This window comes from Ovis aries, chromosome 1 (assembly GCF_016772045.2).
Source record: "Ovis aries strain OAR_USU_Benz2616 breed Rambouillet chromosome 1, ARS-UI_Ramb_v3.0, whole genome shotgun sequence".
Classification (NCBI taxonomy): Eukaryota; Metazoa; Chordata; class Mammalia; order Artiodactyla; family Bovidae; genus Ovis; species Ovis aries.
The window spans coordinates 110,947,940-110,971,592 of record NC_056054.1 but is presented as its reverse complement, the minus strand read 5'-3'; the positions used below and the strand labels follow the sequence as shown (position 1 = coordinate 110,971,592).

General features: G+C 55.8%; 1 protein-coding gene and 1 long non-coding RNA gene across 4 annotated transcripts in view; one reads left to right on the top strand and one right to left on the bottom strand.

Annotated features, from left to right (window-relative positions):
* The first annotated feature begins 5,013 nt into the window (after positions 1 to 5,013).
* The window catches only part of IGSF9 (immunoglobulin superfamily member 9), a 19,633-nt gene continuing 993 nt past the window's right edge, over positions 5,014 to 23,653 (top strand). The window contains exons 1-19 of one of the 3 annotated variants that reach the window (XM_042256300.2): positions 5,014 to 5,054; positions 6,986 to 7,235; positions 7,491 to 7,679; positions 13,733 to 13,885; positions 14,600 to 14,754; positions 14,984 to 15,101; positions 16,522 to 16,663; positions 16,786 to 16,931; positions 17,023 to 17,165; positions 19,072 to 19,212; positions 19,682 to 19,798; positions 20,023 to 20,173; positions 20,370 to 20,493; positions 20,755 to 20,930; positions 21,344 to 21,594; positions 21,808 to 21,892; positions 21,990 to 22,166; positions 22,379 to 22,421; positions 22,733 to 23,593. In XM_042256300.2, coding sequence (XP_042112234.1) covers positions 7,178 to 7,235; positions 7,491 to 7,679; positions 13,733 to 13,885; positions 14,600 to 14,754; positions 14,984 to 15,101; positions 16,522 to 16,663; positions 16,786 to 16,931; positions 17,023 to 17,165; positions 19,072 to 19,212; positions 19,682 to 19,798; positions 20,023 to 20,173; positions 20,370 to 20,493; positions 20,755 to 20,930; positions 21,344 to 21,594; positions 21,808 to 21,892; positions 21,990 to 22,166; positions 22,379 to 22,421; positions 22,733 to 23,593 — 3,230 coding nt within the window. In that variant the 5' untranslated portion in view covers positions 5,014 to 5,054; positions 6,986 to 7,177. Of the gene's footprint in view, positions 5,506 to 6,985; positions 7,236 to 7,490; positions 7,680 to 13,123; positions 13,164 to 13,732; positions 13,886 to 14,599; positions 14,755 to 14,983; positions 15,102 to 16,521; positions 16,664 to 16,785; positions 16,932 to 17,022; positions 17,166 to 19,071; positions 19,213 to 19,681; positions 19,799 to 20,022; positions 20,174 to 20,369; positions 20,494 to 20,754; positions 20,931 to 21,343; positions 21,595 to 21,807; positions 21,893 to 21,989; positions 22,167 to 22,378; positions 22,422 to 22,732; positions 23,594 to 23,653 lie in introns of those variants that run through there. The other 2 variants (XM_042256302.2, XM_042256307.2) reach the window with 2 other exon arrangements.
* LOC121820657 (uncharacterized) overlaps positions 17,253 to 23,653 on the bottom strand; it is a 10,184-nt gene continuing 3,783 nt past the window's right edge. Inside the window, exon 2 of the long non-coding RNA XR_006061305.2 lies at positions 17,253 to 22,482. This is a non-coding gene — a long non-coding RNA (uncharacterized LOC121820657). The remainder of the gene's footprint in view (positions 22,483 to 23,653) is intronic.

Here is a 23,653-nt window from a genome sequence, read left to right as displayed (position 1 = left end):
CTTCAATAAAATGATTACTCAGCCATTAAAAAGAATGAAATTCCACCAGTTGCAACAAAATGGATAGTCCTGAAAGGTCGCTGAAGGGAGTCACTGAAGGGAATCCAAGCAGGTGCTCTTTCCCATGATCTCAGTCCTGAGAACTGCGTGCAGCTCTGCTCATTCCTGTTTCCCAGGAACTGATAAGGAACAGAGAGTCCTTGAGAAACGGCACACAAAGGAAGAAAACAACATATTGGATCCCTTAAAGTTGAGCGTCCCCTGACACTGTAGGGAGAGCCCTGGGTGGGATCCCAGGAGATCTGGGCTGTGCTCTGCCACTGGCCTTTGGCTTGGGACACATGGTCCAGCAGATGTCCACGGAGGCACGGTCCCTTTCGACTAGAAACACGCCCTTTGAACAGAGCAGGCACAGGTACCGCTGACTGGTGCTCCAAGGCTAAGGGAAGGCCTTGGCTCTGACAGGGGCGGGATGGGCTAGTAACCCCAGGGAATTGTAGAGGAGGGAATGAGGGGTAAAGACAGGGCTGTGTGGCAGAAGCCATGCCAGACACCTCTCTGCATTTCGCCTTCCCCTCTTAGTGAGGAGAAGGATACTGACCTCCAAGGTACGTCCCAAGGAAAAGAACGCTGAGACTGTGGAGGGGCAGACGGACTCACTGGGGACCGTAGGGACCAAGGATGGCTTCGGAGGAAACGGGACACAGGGGACTTCCCTGGTGGTTTGGTGGCTGAGACTCCATGCTCCCAGTCAGGGGGCCTGGGCCCCATCCCTAGTCGGGGAAGTAGATCCTACATGCCTCAACGGCGCACATGGACCAGGCACTGGGACGCCCCGAGAGGAAGCCTCCAGCAAGGGGCGTGGAGGAAACCAAGAGCCAGGGCTTCCAGGGACGGAAGGAAGCAGAGCCAGGAGGTAAGCAGGTGCTTCCTGTCTCGATTACTGGGCAGGAGACGGAGCCCTGTAGGGCCTGGGAAGGAGGCGGTGACGGTGGGAAAAGAAAAAGAAAAAAGAGAGTTTAGTTTCTAAGTCCACTCCCCAAAGAGGTCCTAAGACTAGCAACGGATCCACTCTATTCCCTGAGGGCCCGAGTCCTCGTCCCGCTGGAAGGCAGTCCCTGTGCCTCGCTTTGGCCTGAGCAGTTTCACCTCCAAAAAGGCATGAAGATCTAGAGCCCTGCAGCCCCCAACTCCTCTAATTTCTTTAATACCTTTCTGGTAACTGAGTGGAAAAGGCCAACAGCCGTCTTGCATACATGGGGGCAGTTCTTTTCTTATGAATTTCAGAGTCTGGCACAGGAGATCAATAAGGGAAGGAATGGTCCCCGTACAGTCAGCTGATGGCTCTCCCTAAAATACAGGGGAGCACCTCTCACACCCAGTCTGAACGGAGAAAGGCTGAGGTCTCAGTTCCAACCAGCCCAGAGCACCTGGATGCGGAACATCCGGACTTAGAAGCAGGTGGAATACAAGCTTAGAAAGACTCAGGCCTCTTCCTCTACAGAAAACTGGGATAATAATCAGCTGGTAACACTGTGCTTTTTGCAAAGTTTGCTCTGTTGAAACAGGTGAAAAGCAAACTGAGGGGAGGAGGATAACACTTAAGCACCGAAGTGTCAGGCACTGGGCTTGCACTGGAGAGGTGGAAAAGGTACTCTCCGCCCTTGGAACTCTTTGTGGGGTGTGTTAGATGTAACTACAATGAGGTGTGACAAGGGCTGCGGGTGAAGGTGAGGACCTACGGGTGGTGGGAGTTGTCAGCGATGGTGTCCTGGAGGGAAGAGGTAAACAGAACTTTGACCTGTGACTGCCAGTGAGTTCCCAGGGAAGGGAGAAAAAGGACTTTGTAGCCAGACAGACGGAGAAGGCAATGGCACTCCACTCCAGTACTCTTACCTGGGAAATCCCATGGACAGAGGAGCCTGGTGGGCTTCCATCTATGGGGTTGCACAGAGTTGGACATGACTTAGTTGGATGCAACTTAGCAGCAGCAGCAGCCAGACAGAAGATAAAAAGAAAGCCATTGATAAGTGAACAAGCACCGTGAATTCAAGGGACTAGGAGGCCATGTGCTGCACCCTGGGATGAATGGGTCGTCTGGAGAGGCAGGCAGGTCTCCTCTGATAGGCTAAGGGCTGAGGTGGCGGGGGCAGCGATTTAAGGATGAAGCAAGACCAGGTCCACACCCACAAGGAGCTTCGGTCTCACCAGGTTAGAAAACAGGCACGCCAACAGCCAGGAAACAGTCAATGATGAATGGTAACTCTTTTCTGATCTGGTCACAGGACCAGTGCTCGTAGCATATAGTCAGCAAAGTTGCTGGAATTGACAACATTGTCTAGTCTTCCTGTCAACAAGTTAAAAATATGTGGGCTAGTTTAAGCTTTGGTAGAATGATGCTAGGTAGAATCCTAGTCGATTGAACAAATTTTTCCAGAGAATAATATTTATAGATAGGACATTTTTTTTTTTTTAACCAACTTTCACTTCCAGCATGATGAGGGAGCAACTTAGGGTCAGGTTCCTTTTCTTACCAGAAAGCTGTCAAGATGCACCTGAATCAGAGCAAAATGATGATAATAATAAAATACAAAATTAGCATCTCCCCACCCCAAAAGAGAAAAGACTGTATCTTAAACTTAAAAAAATTGAAAACCATTTCAAATCCCAGTTTTACAAAAAAGTTATTTTAATGTCCAAATGAAATTAACTTATCCTCAAGAAAATACTGGAGACAGTGGAATTGAAACCTTTGAACCAGATATGGAGCCCATTCTAACACAGGGGAAGGAGATCTTTTGTATTAGTTGGTGAGGGCCCAAGATATAACAAATGTCACACTCTTCCACCATCTTTTCCAGGCATTCTACTTGGCCTTGCTTTCCTGTTGTGTTCACTAGGTGTTTTCATTAGAGTCTCAGCACCATTAGGTCGGTTTGTCACATTGTAACATTTGAAGGGCCACTTTGAGAGACTCTGCTGGAGGGATAGTGAGAGAAATCATTCCATTGCTCTTGCCTGCTCCCCTCCTTCACTCCCTTCCCACATTTTCATCTCAGGTGGTGAAAAGCACCCAGATCTTTACACCTTTAGAACTTTCCAGCAGTCAAGTCCCTGAAGATGGAATGAATTACTACAAGGGGTGGTAAGCTTCTTAGGCCAGAATTTAGTCGGAAAGGGCTGGACGACCACCCGGAAGGGAGGATGTGGAAGGGATACTGGTGTGAGCTGTGGTCAGACCCATCCTGTTGGGTCTTCTTGGTGCCATGGGTACGACTGGGAATCAAATGCCTGGTGCACTCTGTGAGTGGCAGGAGTTCAGACCGGGGTGAGATTAGCACGCTGCTTTTAGGGAAGGCTTCCAGGGGAGCGCCAGGACAGGCTTTTGTTGTTGTTCAGTTGCTCAGTTGTGTCCGACTCTTTGCAACCCCATGGACTGCAGCACACCAGCCTTCCCTGTCCTTCACCATCTCCCAGAGCTTGCGTAAACTCACATCCATTGAGACAGTGACTCCAACCAACCATCTCGTCCTCTGTTACCCCCTTCTCCTCCTGCCTTCAATCTTTCCCAGCATCAGGGTGTTTTCCGGTGAATCAGCTCTTTATATCATGTGGCCAAAAGACTGGAGCTTCAGCTTCAGCATCAGTCCTTCCAGTGAATATTCAGGACTGATTTCCTTTATGATTGACTTGTTTGATCTCTTTGCAGTCCAAGGGACTCTCAAGAGTCTTCTCCAATTCTGCAGTTAGAAAGCATCAATTCTTTGGCGCTCAACCTTCTTTATGGTCCCACTCTCACATCCATAGATGACTACTGGAAAAACCCTAACTTTGACTATCCAGACCTTTGTCGGCAAAGTGATGTCTCAGCTTTTACCCTATCTAGGTTGGTGATAGCTTTTCTTCCAAGGAGCAAGCATCTTTAAATTTCAGATTTGTGGTAGGGAAGGAGTCATGACCCTGCATCCCCAAGACAGCACCAAGTTGAGGAAGCAGAGAAGGCTGCAGGGCTGACATGCAAGATGTATTTCTGCCTGAGTTTGAAGTCCCCAAGGTGGGTGGGTTTGACGGAGTCTAGGCTGGGATTCACTCCAGCTCTGCCCTGTGTTCTTGGGGAGGTTACTTCACCCTGTACTACCTCAGTTTTCTTATCTGTCACACGGAGCTTTACATACTTCACAGAGTTTCCGTACAGGTCACATAGGAGTCCTGAAGCATGTAGTCCAGGGTCTGGCTCCCTGCAGGGGCTCAATAAGTGATCGTTTATTTCAGTCCTCCTCTCCCAATCTCCCGTGCCAGGATGTCTCTCTCTAGTTTCTTCCCTCTGGACTCGTTTCTCTGGGTGGTTGGTGCTGGGAGCTGACTTGGCAACCTCAGGCTGGGAACGCTGCCTTCCCCTCTGCACACAGTGGGAGGCGCCTGGGCAAGATTTGGGAGCTCGCCAGTGCAGACAGGTATTTCCAGTCCGGCCAGAGAAGAATAAGTGGAGGTGGAGGTGGCGATGGGGATGGGGGAGGAGATCAGAGGGGCGGGGTGGATCCTCTGGGAGGAGGGCGGGGAGTCCTGCTCCCTGCCTGGTGCTTCTGCCCGCCAGGTTCGAGTTTCAACCCTAGCTGCCGCATCTGCGGTTAAGCCCGTTAGGCGAAGGGAGGACGTCTAAGGTGGCTTACCCAGGAAGGAAGGAGTGCAAGGAACCAGCTACGGGTCGGCTCCTGCGACCCCGGGAGCCCGGGCCTTGACCCGCTTAGCCGCGCAAGCTTGCAGCGGGAAGCGGCCGACCGATCGGTCTTTCCACGCTTCGTTGTATCGAGCTCCACCAGGGGGCGACCCGGGCCCACGTGCCACGGAGCCCTGCTCTCCCGAAACTACAATTCCCAGGCCGCTCGGGGGTCGCGCCCGCCTCGCCTCGCCTTCTGCTAGCTCCAATTGGCCGCCGCGGGAGGGGGATTGGCGGTCTCCAGGGCGACGGGAGGCGCTCGGGGCATCCGAGGCGGGGAGGCGGGCCCGCCCCCTATTGTGTAGCTGGAAGAGTGAGGCCGAGCGGTGCGGAGCAGGTGAGGGCGGGGGTGTTCTGGGGGCAGTGGAATGGGGGTGCCAGCGAGGGGATGAACAGTGCGGGAGTTATGGGGGACAGGAGAAAGCGGGGGAATTGTGGAATTCTTTGGGGGAGCAGAACTAGGGGAGTTCTGGGGAGTGAAGTGGAATTCTTGGTGGGTGGATGGTGACTCCGGAGAATTGGGGGAGTTCGGAAGTAGTGTGTGTGTGTGTGTGTGTGGAGGTGGGGAGGGGGGTTCGTTCTTGGTGGGTTCCAGACGCAAGGAGGAGTTCCAGGGGTCCGGAGACGGCAAGGGAGAAGAGAATTGAGGGCGGGGTATCAGAAGTGTATTGTGGGCTGAGGCAGGAGCATTCCACGGAGGAGAGGATGGGAGAAGTGGGCGGGTGGCGATTCTGGGGGAGACCGGGAGTTCCTCGAAGCACCGAGGATCTGGTGCAATTGGAGATCAGGTGCGAAGAGTGGGAATTGTGGGGGGTGGGGAAGGTTGAGAGAAGTGGGGATAACTGGGATGGGAGAATGAGAGGGTGCTGGGTGGGGAGAGCAGGCGAAGCCTAGTGGCGGCAGAAGAGTTGGAAAGCTCTTAGGAAAAACAGAGGGATTCTGGGCAAACCTGGGTTTACTAGGGTTTTCGGAACACTGAGCCAGGAGGGAACTGGGAGTTCTTATGCATTTAGAAGAAGATATGTCTGTGACGTATGGGAGAACTTGGGGCAGTGGGAAGCCGGGGGCTGCTTGCTGGTGACTTATCAGGAGTTAGATGTGCAGGGCCCCTCAGTAGAGGCAGGGATCAGGCTGGGGGACATGGGGGAGGTTTTACAGCCTGTCTTGACCTGTGAGGCCAGGAGCGGGGTGGAGGCCTATAGAGCAGAGTCCACTTGGGTCTGCCAGGTCCAAGGCAGCACCACCCCACTGTGACTTCCCTAGATGCTTAGGCCCTGGGGCTGTCAGGACCTCCTCCCCTCCAGCCACCAGGGCTCACTCTGTACACCCTAGGGACTCGGGCTTTTTAGCTTCATATGGGCCATGCCTCTGGGGTTGGGGAAGCGAGAGCCTGGCAAACCTTGGGCCCCGAGGATGCTGGAGGGAGAGAAAAATGGGAGGAACTTGGGTCATGGTGTCTGGCAAGACGGAGGGCTGCCTTGGCAGCATCAGGAAGAGGAAGTGGCACCAGCCGCCAGCTCACAAGCCCTGGGACGTGCCCAGACCTGGAGAATGCTGCCTGGGCACCCCCAAACCAGCAGATGGAATGGGAGCTCCTCTCCCAAGTGTCTGACGCATTCATGGCTAAAGCAGTATTGGGAGGTTGAGTGGAGAAAGAGGTACAAGATTCCCAGCTCGTAGGGTTCACAGAGGCTGCAGAAATGAGGCAAGGATCTGTGCGGGGAACTTTCTAGGGGTTTTCATCCCAACTTTGCCTTTGACTGACTGTGTACACCTAAGCAGGTTTCTCTGAGATCCTCACTGTCCTTATATGTCACTGTGGGGTGGAGATGATAATACTGGTTCTATCTTGCTCTTTGCTACCTTGTTAATTAGCATCAGGACTAAGGACAGAGGACAGAGAGAAGGCTGGACCATGGGGGCTCTGTATCTCCCATACTTAACTGACCAGTCCTTTTCCAAGTATAGAGGAACCCCAGTTCCCTCGTGGCACAAATTTCCAAGAGCTTGAGTAAAGAGGGTATCCCCAGAATTCCTCAGCTTTTCCTATGATCTTTCCAGCCCTCTGCTTCCCACATGTCCTTACCTGTCTGGTCTCCGCACCCCAGCGCTCCCTCGCCCTTCCGCCACTTATCTGCGCTCCTCTTCCCTTTCTCTACCTTTGCTCACCTCCGGCTTTTCTCTAACTCCAACTCCGGGAGGAGGGAGGGGTTCCTCTGGTTTCCAACACTGGCCCACTTTGCATGTTGCCTTGCATTTTGCATCTAGATCTGGTGGTGCTCCAGAGAACGGCTTTCTCAGGTGTGACGTGAGCCAAGCCCTAATTGTCCAGAAGAGTGAGCGCTGATCCCTGTGACCTGATCAGAAGGACTGAGGGGCTTGCTGGGCTCTGCAAGTCCCCGGGCCCCTCCATCTGGGCCCCTGTGGAGAGGAGGGGCCGGGCAAGCAGGCAGCTGGGCTATGGTTTGGTGCCTCAGTCTGGCTATCCTCAGCCTGATCATCAGCCAAGGGGCTGACGGTGAGCTGGATTCCCTGGGCTCCAGAACTCCCTGTTGGCCTTGGCGTAGGGGTGGTCCCCCCGGGGTTCTCTGTGCTCAAGTCAGAGGAGGGGAGGAGCAGCTCAGGTTCTGCCAACGTCATAGATTCCTTCAACCCCATCACCAAGGCCCGGGGAACCCACCGAGACAGAGAGGGTATCTCCCCTCCCAGCCCTGGTTCTGGGTCCCTGCTGGGTCCTCATGCCACCCACCTGCCCGCCCTGCCCGCCCTGCAGGTCGAGGGAAGCCTGAGGTGGTGTCGGTGGTGGGCCGGGCCGGGGAGAGTGCGGTGCTGGGCTGTGACCTGCTGCCCCCGGCTGGCCGGCCCCCTCTGCATGTCATCGAGTGGCTGCGCTTTGGATTCCTGCTTCCCATCTTCATCCAGTTTGGCCTCTACTCTCCCCGCATCGACCCTGATTACGTGGGTAAGACTTGTCCTCAGCTGAGAGGTTGGGAGGTGTCTCCAACAAAGGTGGGCTGGGTAGAGTGGGAACAAGGCCTCTTCTTAACAGCTCTGTCCCTGCCCCAACCTCATCTCCAGCTCCACTGCCTGAACTCTGCATAACAAGCATGGCTCTGCTCCCAAGCAGTGTTCATTCACTGAAGGATTCATTCATTTACACACACACATGCGCACGCGCACGGTCTGTTTGGAACTCCACCTGGCCTGTTCCGAAGGAGATCCTGCAGCCCTGTTGCAAGTGTCCATCCTAATTCTCTAATCCCTCTTTCTAGAGCTCATCACGAACCTCCCAGGCTCCTCCTGATCCTCCCTGGTCTCCCCCTACTTGGCCCTCTCCTGGCGCTTGGCTCTGCTATCTTCTCACTCCCTTGCCCTCCTCCCCTCCTATTTTCTTAAATGTTGATTTGGGGGGTTCTAGCAGCAGGCTTCTAGGGAGTGGACTGATGGGGCAGCAGGGTCAAGGGGTTTCTGATCTGTCTGATTCTGAGTTCAGCGGAGCAGGGCTGGAGGGAACCAGGCTCCCCGAAAGATCCGCAAACAGATGCGGCTGGGCTGGGTTCCTGCTTCAGCTGGCTGCAACATGGACTTAAAATAGTGTATAGGCCTCCCTGGGGGCCTTCTCCTGTGCCCCAGCTGCTCCCTGAAAAGGCTCAGCTTCCTCCTAATCTCCGGGGAGCCTTAATCTGAATGGTTTAGTGCAGGTCTCTGAGGGCAGAGTGTGGGAGAACCCAGGGCTGGGGCTGGGGCGGCTGGCGAGAGTCTGGCTGCCTCCTCATAGGGGAAACCCAGGAAAGGCCACCTGGAAGGCCGTCGATGGGGGTAGGGGGACCCCCTCCCTTTTCCCTCTTTAGTTTGAATCCTGGGAGAAGCCACAGGATTGGCTAAGCTGTCACCGCGGGGCAGGCTGAGCACAGAGGGGAGGAGGCTCAGGCAGGTGGTGCAGAGGGAAGGGTTTATTTTCAAACTGGGGGCAGTTGTTGGCAAACAGCCTGGTGGGAGCGTATGTGTCTGCACAAGCCTGGGGAGAACCGCTTGGGAGAACTGATGAAAGCGGGGCCCCACTTAGGACAAGTGGAGAGACAATGGCCGGGCCCAGCCCCCGATCCTGGCCTCTGCCCGCCGGGCTGGGGAGCCGCTGGGCTGAGGCTGGTGGATGCAGAACGTTGCCCCACTAGGGCAGGGTTAGGGGGAGGCTTTTGGGGGATCGCCTCTGGGCAGGGGTGGGAATGGGGGAGTTGAGGGGTGGTGATGTGCAGCTCTCCTTCCTGCCCTCCCTCTGCCCTTTGTCTGGAAGGTAGCAACTTTGCTACCTGTGGGTTTTCTTTTCGTCTCTGTGGTGTTCCTTTGAGCTGCCCGGCTGTGAGCAGTAACCTCGGGGGCTTTCTTCCTACCCCTGCCCTTCATGCCCACCCCTCCCCTGGGTCTGAAGCTTCTGGTCAAGGCAGAGCTGATCTGGGGAGTCAGGGCCCTGGGGAGAGGCCCCTGTACCCATTAACCCTTTTACTGCCTCCCAGTGTGGAATGGGCCTCTCAGCCTTTGTGCAGGGGACTCTGAACTGCAGTTGCTAGGCAACGGGAGGTGGAGGTTGCTAAGGACAATGGTGTCCTGTCATAAACCCTCTGGGCAAACGAAGGGGAGATGGCCTGGGACTGTGTGTGAGGCCCATGGCCTAGAATGTGGGAGGAACCACGAGAGAGACTGTTTGGAGCCTTCAGGGATTACACTGAAGGGAAGGCTTCCTATCTTTGATGACTTTAGAATCCATCTAGCAGAGGAGACTGGATTTGTGGACTAGTGCAAAAGTAGTAAAAGCAGTATAAAATAAACCAGGACTAAATCCTAGAATGAAATTAGCTGCTGTGTGTAAAGAACCCCGGACAGCGCCTGCATGGTGTGAAATCCTAGGTGTGGAGAGAAAAGAGGGTCCACTTCCTCTATACCAGCTTCCCTGGGGTGGATCTTAGATTAGCTCTTCCAATTCATAGGGCCAGTTTTGGTCTTTGACTTTCATGCTACATTTCTTGAGAGTTTCAAAATACCCCCTGTGGCAGAAGGGACATGAGTTTTCTCTCTGTCCTGAGTTCTTTGATAAAAATCAGTTATCTCAAGGACTTCCCTAGTGGTCCAGTGGTTGAGACTCCATGCTTCCAATGCAGAGGGGACAGGTTAGATACCTGGTCGGGGAACTAAGATCTCACGTGATGAACAGCCGAAAAGGAAATCAGTTTTCTTGTCCTCCATTTAGAAGAGTCCTCTCTCCTCACCACCTTTTATCCTTGCATCCCCTGGGCTTCCCTGGTGGCTCAGACGGTAAAGAATCTGCCTGCAATGCAGGAGACTCAGGTTTGATCCCTGGGTCCGGAAGATCCCCTGGAGAAGGGCATGGCTACCCATTCCAGTATTCTTACCTGGAGAATCCCATGGACAGAGGAGCTTCGCGGGCTGCAGTCCATAGGGTCGCGAAGAGTCGGGGACAGGGCTGAACGATTAACTGTGTAACTCTCACTCTCTGCAGAGTCACCTCTTCCTGGAAACCTCCTGTACGCCTCTTGCTTCTTAGTTTCTTGGAGTATCCGGGCACAGTTAGGCCTGTTTCTTGGACTTCTGTGTGTATGTGAACTTGCACTTGTACATGAGAGAGAGAGCTCTGCCTTTGGAGAGCTTTGCAAGAGTGGGGACTGTGTCTCTTCCTTCCTCTGCACACCCTTGCATGTGGAGAGGGGGACACTCACTTTGGCTCTGTAGGTAGAGGATGGGCCTCCAGAAGGGGGACCCAGGACTTGGGAGGGCACAGGAACACCTGTTCCTGGCCAGCTTCCTGTTCTTCTGTGACACTTCCAGTCTAGCCATCCATACCTCACAGAGAAGTTGGGACATACGGTGTGCTTTATTGGATATTCTGATCAACAGACATTTGGAGCTGTTACCCGCTGATACCAACACATGCCGAGTGAGAATATACGGGCTAAGCCCAGGGAGGAGTGCCCTGAGCGTCACTGGGTCCTCACACCAGTGAGCAAGTGGAGAACGTACTGCATCGTGAGAAAGCAGGCCTGCCTGTATCGCTGAATAGCCACGTGATTTTGGAAAGAAGCTTAACATCAGTTCCTTTACTGGAATTCTTGAGAGGATTAAGTATGGTGACATTGCCTGATATTACATGGCGCGTATCCCAAACTTGAGTTCCCTTCTGTCTTCTTCCATCTTTGTAGCACTTGAAGATCACTGTAATCAAAAGTTACCATCACATGGGACTTAGAAGAGGGCGCAGTGCAGTCTGCGGGGTTCCATGGCCTGGCAGGTTAGGGTTACTGAGGAATCCCACTGGTGGGAGAAAGGGTGGGATCATGTTCAATGTTTACCTGAGAGACCCAGGCTTATCTAGGTGGGGATTTAAGCACCCAGCCCTTTAAGCAGCTCCACCCTTTCTGAAGAATCCCCACCCCTGAACCTTGTTCTTAGAAGAAAAAGGACTCTTGCCTGAGATCCCAGAGCCAGCCTCAGCCTGATACTTCTCTCATTCCCTGGTGGCATCAGGGCCCCCACGGGTTGATTCTATTTCAGAAAGATGACCCTAGAGGTAGAAAGGAAGCAGATTGGAGTGGGTGAGTGTGCCAACGGCTTCAGATTGTCTGGTACTAGGGGGCTTCCCTTGTAGCTCAGTTGGTAAAGAATCTGCCTGCAGTGCAGGAGACTCAGGTTCAATCCCTGGGTTGGGAAGATCCCCTGGAGGAGGAAATGGCAACCCACTCCAGTATCCTTGCCTGGAAAATCTCATGGACAGAGGAACCTGGTGGATTGTAGTCCATGGGGTCACAAAGAGTCGGGCACGACTGAGCGACTAACACACAGAGGAAGGGCTAAGTAAAGGCATAGTCCGGTTTCATCTGTTTTGCATAACCCAGAATATTTAGAAAATGTCATTTGTCCTTATCCAAAGTCAAAGTGGGGTGGGCACCTGATGAACATGAAGGCAGTGGGACCCCTTTGTGGGTTGTTTGCATAACCCAGTTGAGAGTTGCAATCAGTTCAGTTCAGTTCAGTCGTTCAGTCGAGTCCGACTCTTTGCGACCCCATGAACTGCAGCACACCAGGCCTCCCTGTCCATCACCAACTCCCGGAGTTTAGCCAAACTCATGTACTTTGAGTCGGTGATGCCATACAACCATCTCATCCTCTGTCGCCCCCTTCTCCTGCCTCGATCTTTCCCAACATCAGGGTCTTTTCAAATGAGTCAGTTCTTCGCATCAGGTGGCCAAAGTACTGGAGTTTCCGCTTCAGCATCAGTCCTTCCAATGAACACTGAAGACTGATCGCCTTTAGGATGGACTGCACTCAGCTTTCTTTATAGTCCAACTCTCTCATCCATACATGACTACTATAAAAACCATAGCTTTGACTAGACAGACCTTTGTTGACAAAGTAATGTCTCTGCTTTTTAATATGCTGTCTAGGTTGGTCATAACTTTCCTTCCAAGGAGTAAGTATCTTAATTTCATGGGTGCAGTCACCACCTGCAGTGATTTTGGAGCCCCCCCAAAATAAAGTCAGCCACTGTTTCCACTCTTTCCCCATCTATTCACCATGAAGTGATGGGACTGGATGCCATGATCTTAGTTTTCTGAATGTTGAGCTTTAAGCCAACTTTTTCACTCTCCTCTTCCACTTTCATCAAGAGGCTCTTTTAGTTCCTCTTCCCTTTCTGCCATAAGGGTGGTGTCATCTGCATATCTGAGGTTATTGATATTTTTCCCGGCAATCTTGATTCCAGCTTATGCTTCCTCCAGCCCAGCGTTTCTCATGATGTTCTCTGCATATGTGACTAAACTAAATTGAAGGTGATAGAGAGGGAAACAGTATTCAGGAAGTAGAGTCTGAAAGGTTTACTGAACAAGCTAAAGTGGGAGTGAAAGAGAGAACACCAAAGGCTAACTGAGCAAGCTGATGTGAGAGTGAAGATGACCCCAGGTCTCTGGACATGCGTGATGCTGCTGTTGACTGACGCAGGGGAGAAGGGGCAGACGGTGTGTTGTCAGGTGAAGGATGGAGCCAAGGTTGAGTGCAGTCTGCGATTTCAAATCTTGAGCTCATTCGTTTGTTCAACCATTTTATCTAAGCATTGTGCTGCCTGCCTTCCATTTACCCCACTTGGATTTTTTCTCTCTCTCTCATTTTATAGATGAAGAAGCAGATGTTGAGAGAGAGGTTTAAGTGGTGTAGCCAAGAGGGTATATAGCAGAGCTGGACGCTAGGTCTCTCTGGCTGCAGTGTGTGGCTTGCTCACTGGGTCGCGCTGCCAGGGACCCACGAAGCTGTCTGTGGTGCAGGACTCTGCCAGGAGAGGATGCTGAGGGCGGAAGGGCGCTGCCCTGGGGCTGGGTGCACTGTGGAGCTCTATGAAGTCTGTCAGCCACAGCCTGGATGCCCTGGAGCGTGAGGGAATGGGGTGAGGAGGCTGCTGACCTTGCTGCCTGGCTGGGCTGGACTCTGGCCACCCTAAGGCGCTTAGGCCACTGATAATAACCCCGGCGGATTAGGGGCTTTGGTAGGCGAGGTCTGGATCCCTGCTCGGGCCCCAAACACTGCTGTGGTTTCTGGGGACAGAGTCCTCTGGCAGGAGTACTCCCGGGAACTCCCTTACAAAAAGAGCTCATGGATGGGTAGGTTCTGTATGACTCCAGAGGAGACACAGAGCTGGTTCTCTGAGCCCCTTTCCCTACAGTCCCGGAAGCTAGGCGTCATTGAGCTCTGTGCCTTGTCCGCCTGCTGCCGCTCTGGTTTCTCTTTGTCTAAGCTGGGTCCCAGCTGCTGAAAGGCAGGAATGACTCGAGGGGCTGAAGGGAGGGATCTGCCCTCAGTGACCCCAACCCCATCTGTGCCTCTCTGGACCCCACTCTAGTAGGGTGGCTGGGAGAGACAGCCTGTTCTTTACGTCTGAGAATGACCGGTGTGATCAGGGGCTTGGGGCTCCCATGCAGTCCCTTCAGCACCCTTGATCCAGGGCTGTTTTCCCAGGGCGTGTCCGGCTTCAGAAGGGGGCATCTCTCCAGATCGAGGGGCTCCGGGCTGAAGACCAGGGCTGGTACGAGTGCCGCGTGCTCTTCCTAGACCAGCACAGCCCTGAGGAAGACTCTGCTAACGGCTCCTGGGTGCATCTCACTGTCAACTGTAGGCAGCTGGGGGCTGTGGTGAAGGAGGGGGTCGCGTGGAAGGGGGAGGGTGGAAGGACAGTCCCGAAGCCCCACTCGGCTGACACCCCTTGTTTACATCTCATCGCGCCCACCCCCACTCCTGCCCTTTCCATTCTTCACACCTAAAACCAATCAGCCTTCTTGGCTCTGTGTTGGGAACTTCCTGTCTCTTCCCTGCTCCTGCTTCCCTGACCAGGATAGCATAATGGATAGGGGATAAGGGGTTATTGAACCCCGACTGAAACATTGGTCACATATATACAATACTTTGTTTTATCAAAACCCCTTTTAACCCAGTACCTCATGAATTCTGTCTCAACCCTAAGAAGGAAGGAGGTCACAAGTATTCCCATGTCATAGATGAGGAAACTGGGTTGTGCCACTGATTAGCGGCAGAGTCTAAAACCCAGGCCTCCCGACTCTAGAGGGCACCTGGCTCTCTCCCAGCTCTGAACGCCCATCCTGTGCTCCGCTCCCTTGCCAGCTCTGTAGGCTGGTGCGGGGATGGGCGGGTGTGTCCTCATTGAGCCCTGGGTGCCGCAGACAGGGTGGCCCAGGGCTGGGGATTCCCCTGAAGGTGGTCAGCCTGATGAGCTGAGGGCTGCAGCCCTGATCTGCCTCTCTGGTCCTGGGATGCAACTCTTTGGGCTGGGGGCCCCTCTGGCACCCCCTGATGCCTCTCTCCTCACAGCGCCCCCTCAGTTCCTGGAGACGCCTCCCCAGGTGCTCGAAGTGTGGGAACTCGAGCCGGTCACCCTGCGGTGTGTGGCCCAAGGCAACCCCCAACCTCGGGTGACTTGGAAGCTCCGAGGACAGGACCTCGGCCAGGGCCAGAGTCAAGTGCAGGTGAGTCCTGCGGCTGGACAGTGTGGGGCAGGTGGCGGCCTGGGAACAGGCTGCAGGACAGAGCGGGTGAGGCCAGGCTGCGAGAACCGCCGGAGGAGGGGCTTGGCCCGGGCTTCCCCGAGCCTGGCCTGCTGCCTCCCTCTGCTGGCTGGCCTTGGAAGTGCAGGGGCGTCTGAGGCCCGCTGTGGGCGAGGAGATGCCTGGGTCCCGCTCGCTACTCCTGCTCTAGGTGCTGAACGGAACGCTGCGGATCCGGAGGGTGGAGCGAAGCAGCGCCGGGGTCTACACCTGCCAAGCCTCCAGCACCGAGGGCAGCGCCACCCACGCCACCCAGCTGCTGGTGCTAGGTGCTGTCTCGGGGGAGGGCCGGGAAGCTGGACATAGCGCGAGAGGACTGACCTGTGGCTGGGGGTGCACACAGCTTGGGGGGCGGACTTGGGCCTGAGGCAGGGGCCCCTGGAGAGGGAGGGAGCTCCCAATGCCTCTAAAACCAGCGTCTTGCCTGTAAAAGGATCAGTGAATGCAGGTATTTAGTGCCTAGCAGTGTGGTACAGTGGGAAGGGCATGGGGTGTTGGTGTCAGACTGAGCCCCGGAACCCCCTTGACCCCTAGCTTCCTCATCTATACAAAGAAGTTCCTGTCTGCCTCTCAGGATTGTTACAAGACTTAGGTTCAGCCGAGCACAGTAATTTGTGGTCAAGCCCTTCCCTTCAGAAGGAAAGCTGAAAAGTACACTCTGCCTTCATAGAGCCCCATGGTGACCTCGGGAATGAGATGCAGAGGTGAAGCCCTGCTCTCCTGGGGGCTGTGGGGGAGGCAGCGCTGGGCAGTGGTGCAGGGTGAAGTCTGGCGTCGGGAAGGCCTGATGTGAATTTGCCTTCCCACTGATCTGGGGCAAGTCGCCTTACAATCTGTCTGCCTCTGAGCCTTCATGTCTTCATCTATGAAGTGGAGACAATAATTTCTATCACAAAAGGCTCTTAAGAGGATTAAATGCAGGTCAGGTCAGTCCCACCTGGCGCGCCTGGAGGTGTTCTGCACTCCCGCTTGTATCATTACCTCTTATTACTGGCCACTCATGTAGTTGGAGCCTGGAGAAGGGAGACAGCAGTGGGGTTAAAAGATGGTTTGGCAGGGTCTCTGTGGCCTAGTCAGGCTCTTGGGGAAGAGCCTTCAAGACTGCCTGGCATGGGCCCAGTGAGCTCCCATACTGACCTGAAAGAATATGGAAGGCTTGATGTGTGAAGAGATGGTTGGCCCGGTGGGATCACAAGGGCCCACAGGGCTGGGTCAAGAAGTTTGAGCTTAATGTGTTGGGAGCCAGGAGCTGCTGTGGATTCTTGAGCAGAAGAATTCTGTGGCCAGAGTGGGTGGGTGGAGACGTTTTTGCATGAATGGCCATGAATGGAGTCAGGGATTGCTGCAGCATCCTGGGTTAAGGTATTGGGTGCCTGGATTAAGATAGGAGACACAGAGGTGTTGTAGATGGTGTAGATAGATGAAGGGTGGAAAAGGTGATGCTGTAATGGGTGAGCAGAGGATTAAACTGGGTGAATGTGGCTGTCCCTGGTAGGACAGCGAGCTTGCTGGAGCAGAGGAGGAACTTGTGTTAAATAAAAGGGTTAGGGCCTGTTTCCATTCCTGAGGCCCTGTAGCAACCAGCCCTGTATTCTAGAGGGCAGACTAGGGAGAGAGGCAGAAGTGACCTCAGGCTTCCTGGGAAACTGGGCTGAGGCCCCTCCTTCCCCTGTGCTTCCCCCTTCCCAGGACCCCCAGTCATCGTGGTGCCCCCCAAGAACAGCACAGTCAATGCCTCCCAGGATGTTTCTCTGGCCTGCCGAGCTGAGGCATACCCTGCTAACCTCACCTACAGCTGGTTCCAGGACAGCACCAACGTCTTCCACATCAGGTGGGGCTCTGCGTGTGCTAGGGTGTGGTGGGGTGGGGTGGGGGTGGGGAACTGGTGAGCAGTCTGAGGAGTCCCTTGGCTGAGCAAGGCCTGGACCCCTCCGCCCCTATGCCATACTGCAGCCGCCTGCAGCCCCGAGTGCGGATCCTGGTGGATGGCAGCTTGCGGCTGCAGGCCGCCCAGCCTGATGATGCCGGCCGCTACACCTGTGTGCCCAGCAACGGCCTCCTGCGCCCGCCCTCAGCCTCTGCCTACCTCACTGTGCTCTGTAAGCCCCACCCCGGCTCCCTCGACAGATTGCTTCACTTCCTTGGGCCAGGCTCAGCTCCTCCCCTACAACTTGCCACTGCTTCCCCCAGACCCAGCGCAGGTGACCGCCATGCCTCCTGAGACGCCCTTGCCCGTGGGTATGCGGGGGGTGATCCGATGCCCCGTTCGTGCCAACCCCCCATTGCTCTTTGTCAGCTGGACCAAGGATGGGCAGGCCCTGCAGCTGGACAAGGTACAGGCCTGGGGCAGGGAAGAGAGGGCTTAGCTTGGTGTTATTCTAGCCAAGACAGCTGGGGTGGCCTTTGATCAATACAGTGACTGGAGATCGTATACCTCTTTTATTTTTTTAATTGGAGTATAATCACATTGTAATGTGTTAGTTTCTGCAATACAACAAAGTGAATCAGCTCTATGTATACATATATCCCCTCCCATTGGAGCTTCCCTGGCACCCCATCCCCCTCCCATCCCACCCTTCTAGGTCATCGTAGAGCACCGAGCTGAGTTCCCTGTGCTTTACCACAGGTTCCTACTAGCCATCTGTTTGAGAGAAAAACAAATATTGTCTATTCACACATATATGAAATCTAGAGAAATGGGATAGATGAACCTGTTTGCAGGGCAAGAACAGAGATGCAGTCATGGACGTGAGACACCGGGGGAAGAAGGGGAGGATGCGACAGACTGGGAAAGTAGTAATGACATCCGTGGTTATCGGGTGCTGTGCCTGGTGTCTGGCAGGAACAGGAGCAAAGAGACATCCGTGCCTCGAGGGGGTAGCACAGCCACAGACGCTCTGCTGGAAGGCTAGCGAGGCAGGAGGCGGCGAGCACCTTCCTCTTAGGGCTGGTTGAGGACAGATCAGCAACGGCTTCTGGGATGCGAATGATGGCCTTGAAGGGCAGAGAGACAGTCCATGCAGAAACCAGGGCCCAGAGGCAGGAAGCAGTATAGGGCGTTTATGGCATAATGAGTCATCCAGCTGGGTGGGAGCTACGATTCCTGTGGGGACATGACTGATGCAGAGAATCTGGAAAGACAGGTTGGGACCAAAGGGAAGAATATGGATGCCAAGTTAATATTACCTCATTCCAAGGTGATTGAGATTTTTTGTTTGTCTGCAAAGACAATAAATTCCTTGTGGGTTAGTATTGCATCTTTTAATCCTAGTCACCCCAGGGCTTCTCGAACCATAGTAGTACTCAATAAATTTTTTCAAAGGTTAAAAAAAAAGTCAAAAGGCATTTGGAACCAGTGAAATTGCTTGAGCAATGGTGTGATAGCATCAGTGTGTCCATGCGAGTGTGCTCACTTGCTTCAATCATGTCCAACTCTATGGACTGTAGCCCACCAGGCTCCTTTGTCCATGGAATTCTCCAGGCAAGAATTCTGGAGTGGGTTGCTATGCCCTCCTCCAGGGGATCTTCCCCAGCCAGGGATCAAACCCGCATCTCTTGCACTGAGGCAGATTTTTTACCATTGAGCCACCAGGGAAGCTTATATGATAGTGTCAGGGCTGTGAGCAGTTGAGTTTGTCAGAGAAATGAAGGGGAAGAGAGTGGACATTTGTGGTGCAGAGGCTGCTGAAATGAGATTGTGGGTGAGAGGTTACGAGGCCTGAGTTAGAGGGATAGACGTGAAGATGGATGGAACAAAAGGCCTTCCCAGGAGGACAGATGTGGGGCGTGAGACAGAGTAAGGAGTCAGATGTTAGCCTTTGACTGTACAGAACTGGGGAAGCCAGGAAGAAGAGCTGATGTGGGGTGTAAGATAGGGAATGTAATCGTGGAGGGCTAGGAAGGCAGCAGGCAGAGAACCTCACACGGCTCAACCCCACGGGGTGCCATTCACACCAGATTCCCTCTGAGTGGCTCCCCTGGAGTTTGTCAGCCTCCATTCCTCTGACAAACTCCATTGCTCACAGCCCCGGAGCTATCAATAGGCCGCCTTCACACCCCTGGTAGCGGCCCCCTGTAGGAAAGAGAGTGGAAGGGTGGAATTCAGAGAGGGGCCAGCCTAAGGGTGGTTGCGGCCGCCTCCGTGTAGACGTGGGTCTCTCCCGTGCACTGCTTCTCTCCATCTCTGGTCTGGCCTCTGCTGAGCGTCTCTGTCTGGCTGTCATCTCCTCTTGCTTCCAGTTCCCCGGCTGGTCCCAGGGCCCAGAAGGCTCCCTGATCATTGCCCTGGGGAACGAGGATGCCCTGGGAGAATACTCCTGCACCCCCTACAACAGTCTTGGCACTGCAGGGCCCTCCCCAGTCACCCGTGTTCTGCTCAAGGTGCGGCTTGGGGTGGGGGTTGGGGGCGGGGGGAGTGGCAGCAGGTCAGGCGGCTGAAGATGCAAGGCTGGTACTGACACCAGGCCGAGGTGGGTGGGACAGACGCGTGGGGAGCGGGGCTTCCACATCTGTTTGCCATGGTAGTGGCAGCCATCAGATGCCACAGCGGAGGACGGTCCCCTGCCCGCCTCAACCCTTTAACAGGCTGCCTCCCTCTCTGGAGTGAAGAGAGTAGGAAGCAAAGGGGAGGGTGAAGGGTATTCTCTAGAGCTTTGTACATCTTCAGAGAGGCCTCTGCCCATCAGCCCTGGTCTCTCCAATAATGTCCCTCCAGCCCCCTTGCTGGGGACAGGCGAGCTAGAGAGACACTGAGAGATGCAGACAGATGGTGGCCCCAGAGAAGGGGGGGGAATGGCCCTCAGGCGGCAGTGTGAGAGAGCCCCCACCCAATGCCAGATCTGGGTTGCAGGCTCCCCCAGCTTTTCTGGAACGTCCCAAAGAAGAATATTTCCAAGAAGTAGGGCGAGAACTCCTTATCCCCTGCTCTGCCCGGGGAGACCCTTCACCTACTATCTCTTGGGCCAAGGTAAGGCTCCTGACCCCACTCCACCTGTATTCACACCTGTTTTCACACTCGCCGCACCCCTGCCTCTCTGTGCCCCTGGATGTTTGTGGGGAGAGGGGAGGTGGGGAGGAGGTGAGGAAGAGAGGGCTGGCTGGGGAGGAAACTGGAGCTGCCCCGAGAGCTGAGTGGCGCCCTTGGTGAGGGGTGGCTGCGTGTGTCCTCAGGGCTGACCAGTGGTTCTGTAGGTGGGCCGGGGGCTGCAGGCTCAGGCCCAGGTGGACAGCAACAGTAGCCTCATCCTGCGACCACTGACCAAGGAGGCCCACGGACGCTGGGAGTGCACGGCCAGCAATGCTGTGGCCCGAGTGGCCGCCTCCACGAATGTCTACGTGCTGGGTTAGTGGCTGCAGAGCAGGCTGGAGGCAGCCGTGTGGGGAGGACACAGGGGAAAGAATCGTTTGGGGGGCCCCAGATGGGGATCTTAGGTGGGGAGCCCCTGGGATGATGGGTGGTAAGTGGAAGGCTTGGATCCCCTGAACTCTTCGCCCTCCCTCAGGATCCTGACCATTATCCCTCCATTGCCCCCACCCAGGCACCAGCCCCCACGTTGTCACCAATGTGTCTGTGGTACCTTTGCCCAAGGGTGCCAATGTCTCCTGGGAGCCTGGCTTTGATGGTGGCTATCTGCAGAGATTCAGTGTCTGGTACACCCCCTTGTGAGTGACCTGCCCCTGCCATCCCTCTTACCCCTCAACCTGAGTCCCTCTGGCTCTCTGCCCTCTCTCCTACCTCTCTGTGCCAGCCCATGCCCTGACTCTGCTGTCCAATTTTCAGAGAATCTCAGGGGTTCAAAGCCCAGGTCCTGAGAGCTGGGGTGGTTGAGGGGACAGGGGAGGTCAGCTCTCTGGACTCCAACCTTCCTCCTCTTCCTAGTTCATGAAATGCACCCCCCCCCCCCATTTCCTCCTGTCCTCCAGGGCAAAGCGTCCTGACCGAGCCCACCATGACTGGGTGTCCCTGGCAGTGCCTGTGGGTGCTGCTTTCCTCCTAGTGCCAGGCCTGCAGCCCCACACCCAGTACCAGTTCAGTGTCCTCGCTCAGAACAAGCTGGGGAGCGGGCCCTTCAGCGAGATTGTCCTGTCTGCCCCTGAAGGTGAGCGATCAGAGCAGCAGACAAGGATGGGGAAGGGCTGCAGGGAGAGTCCAGACGGGGGCAGTCTGGGTGGGAGTGGCCAGAAGGGTTTGTGGAAGATGATCAAGGCTTGACTTTAGGGGTTCTGGGAGAATAGTTGGGCACCAGGGGTTGTGGAAGGACTTCCCTGGTAGCTCAGATGGTAAAGAATCCACCTACGGTGTGGAAGACTGGGGTTCGATCCCTGGGTTGGGAGGATACCCTGGAGAAGGCAATGGCAACCCGCTCCAGTAGTCTTGCCTAGAGAATTCCAGGGACAGAGGAGCCTGGTGAGCTGCAGTCCGTGGGGAACACTTCCATTTCCAGGGGATGTGGAGGAGCAGGGGAGGGGCACTGGGGAATGCAATCTTTACATGCCTCTGTGTCCCCTTCAGGGCTTCCTACCACACCAGCTGCCCCCAGTCCTCCCCCGACAGAGATGTCGCCTCCCCTGTCCCCTCCACGAGGTCTGGTGGCGGTGAGGACGCCCCGGGGGGTACTCCTGCACTGGGATCCCCCGGAACTGGTCCCTAAGAGGCTGGATGGCTACATCCTGGAGGGCCGGCAGGGCTCCCAGGGCTGGGAGGTGTTGGATCGGGCCGTGGCAGGCACTGAAATGCAGCTGTTGGTGCCAGGACTTATCAAGGTAGGTGTGGTGGGTAGGCAGGGGTGTGGGTCCTGCCAGTGGCCCTCCAGCCCCCTGTTGCACTCCCCAAACCTGGGCTCACCCTGATTTGACCATCCTCACCTCCGCTTGGCTTTCTACTTCACCCGTACCTTCCAACTGCAAAGTCTTTCCAAATGGGCTTGGGGTGAGCAGTGCTGAGCTTTGACCCCCTTCTTGGACCCCCATCCCCAGGATGTTCTCTACGAATTCCGCCTCGTGGCCTTCTCTGGTAGCTATGTCAGTGATCCCAGCAACACAGCCAACGTCTCCACTTCTGGTGAGAACCTGGCAGGAGGGCAGAACCCTGGGGATTGGGGGGGCTCGGAGCCCCCTATGTCATAGACACCGACCCTCCCTCGTGTCCCCTTGCCCAGGCCTGGAGGTTTACCCCTCGCGCACACAGCTGCCAGGCCTCCTGCCCCAGCCAGTGCTGGCCGGCGTGGTGGGCGGGGTTTGCTTTCTGGGCGTGGCTGTGCTCGTGAGCATCCTGGCCGCCTGCCTCATGAACCGGCGCCGAGCTGCCCGTCGCCGCCGCAAACGCCTCCGCCAAGGTAGGTCACTTGGGGTCCCGCCCACTATAAGCACCTCCTACTTGGAGAAGCTCCAACCCCCTGGCAGGGCCAGGTGTGTTCCCCCTGCTTCCCACTTTTTCCACTTTCCCCAGGCAGATGGGGTGGTGTCTGGTGTGGAGTGAGGCTTGTGCCCTGGGCCCTGGTGGGGCTCGGTTTCGCCCGTGTCACCTCTTGTCCTCTTATTCTTGCAGATCCACCTCTTATCTTCTCTCCCGCTGGAAAGTCAGCTCTCCAGTAAGTGCCTCCGCTTCCTTGGCTTCCTTCTGCCTTCTGTGAGCACCTTCCTTTTCTGCACCTTGGGGAGGGGTAGAAGGGGTGGAACAGAAGTGAGAGGGAGATGAGGATGGAAGTGCAGAGGCCCCAGCCTGGGGGCCGGCCCTGTGTCGCCCGTGCCTTCCCTCCACCCCTCCACCATGTGGGTCCTTCTCTCCCTTGCTCTCCCTAGCTCTGCTCTGTTCTGCATCAAACCTCTCAAGGCCTGACGCTGGCTCCTGGGAGGGGGACTGGCCCCCTACCACAGACCCTGATCTCCTGTCCTTCCCCAGCTCTGCTCCGGGCTCGGGCAGTCCTGACAGCGTGGCGAAGCTGAAGCTCCAGGGTTCCCCAGTCCCCAGCCTGCGCCAGAGTCTGCTCTGGGGGGAACCCGCTGGACCCCCCAGCCCCCCTCCGGATCCTCCACCTAGCCGGGGGCCCTTACCCCTGGAGCCCATTTGCCGGGGACCAGATGGGCGTTTTGTGATGGGACCCCAGGTGGGGACCTCCCGAGACAAGTCAGGCCCTGAGCAGTCCGAGCCTCGGACCCCAGCTCGGCGTCAGGCCAGGTCCTATGACTGCAGCAGCAGCAGCCCCAGTGGGATGCCCCAACCCCTCTGCATCGCAGACATCAGCCCTGTGGGGCCCCCTCGACCGGCCCCACCCAGTCCTCTGCCAGGTCCAGGACCCCTGCTCCAGTACCTGAGCCTGCCCTTCTTCAGGGAGATGAATGTAGATGGGGACTGGCTCCCCGTGGAGGAACCCGGGCCTGCTCCACCCCCAGATTACATGGATACCCGGCCCTGCCCCACCTCATGTAACCTCCAGCCCCTGGACTGCCACTCTGAGTCCCCCAGGGCAGCACTTCCCGGGGCCATGGTCGGGGTTGGGGCCGCCCCAGAGCCCCCGTACACAGCACTGGTTGACTGGACACTGAGGGAGCGGCTGCTGCCAAGCCTTCTCCCTGCTGCCCCCCGAGGCAGCCTCACAAGCCAGAGCAGTGGGCGGGGCAGCGCCTCCTTCCTCCGGCCCCCCTCCACAGCCCCCTCTGCAGGAGGCAGCTACCTCAGCCCCGCTCCAGGAGACACCAGCAGCTGGGCCAGTGGCCCTGAGAGGTGGCCCCGGAGGGAGCATGTGGTGACAGTCAGCAAAAGGTGAGGGCAGTCCCTGCCCTGCCCTGCCCTGCCCTGCCCTGCCCTGGACAGATTCTCCCC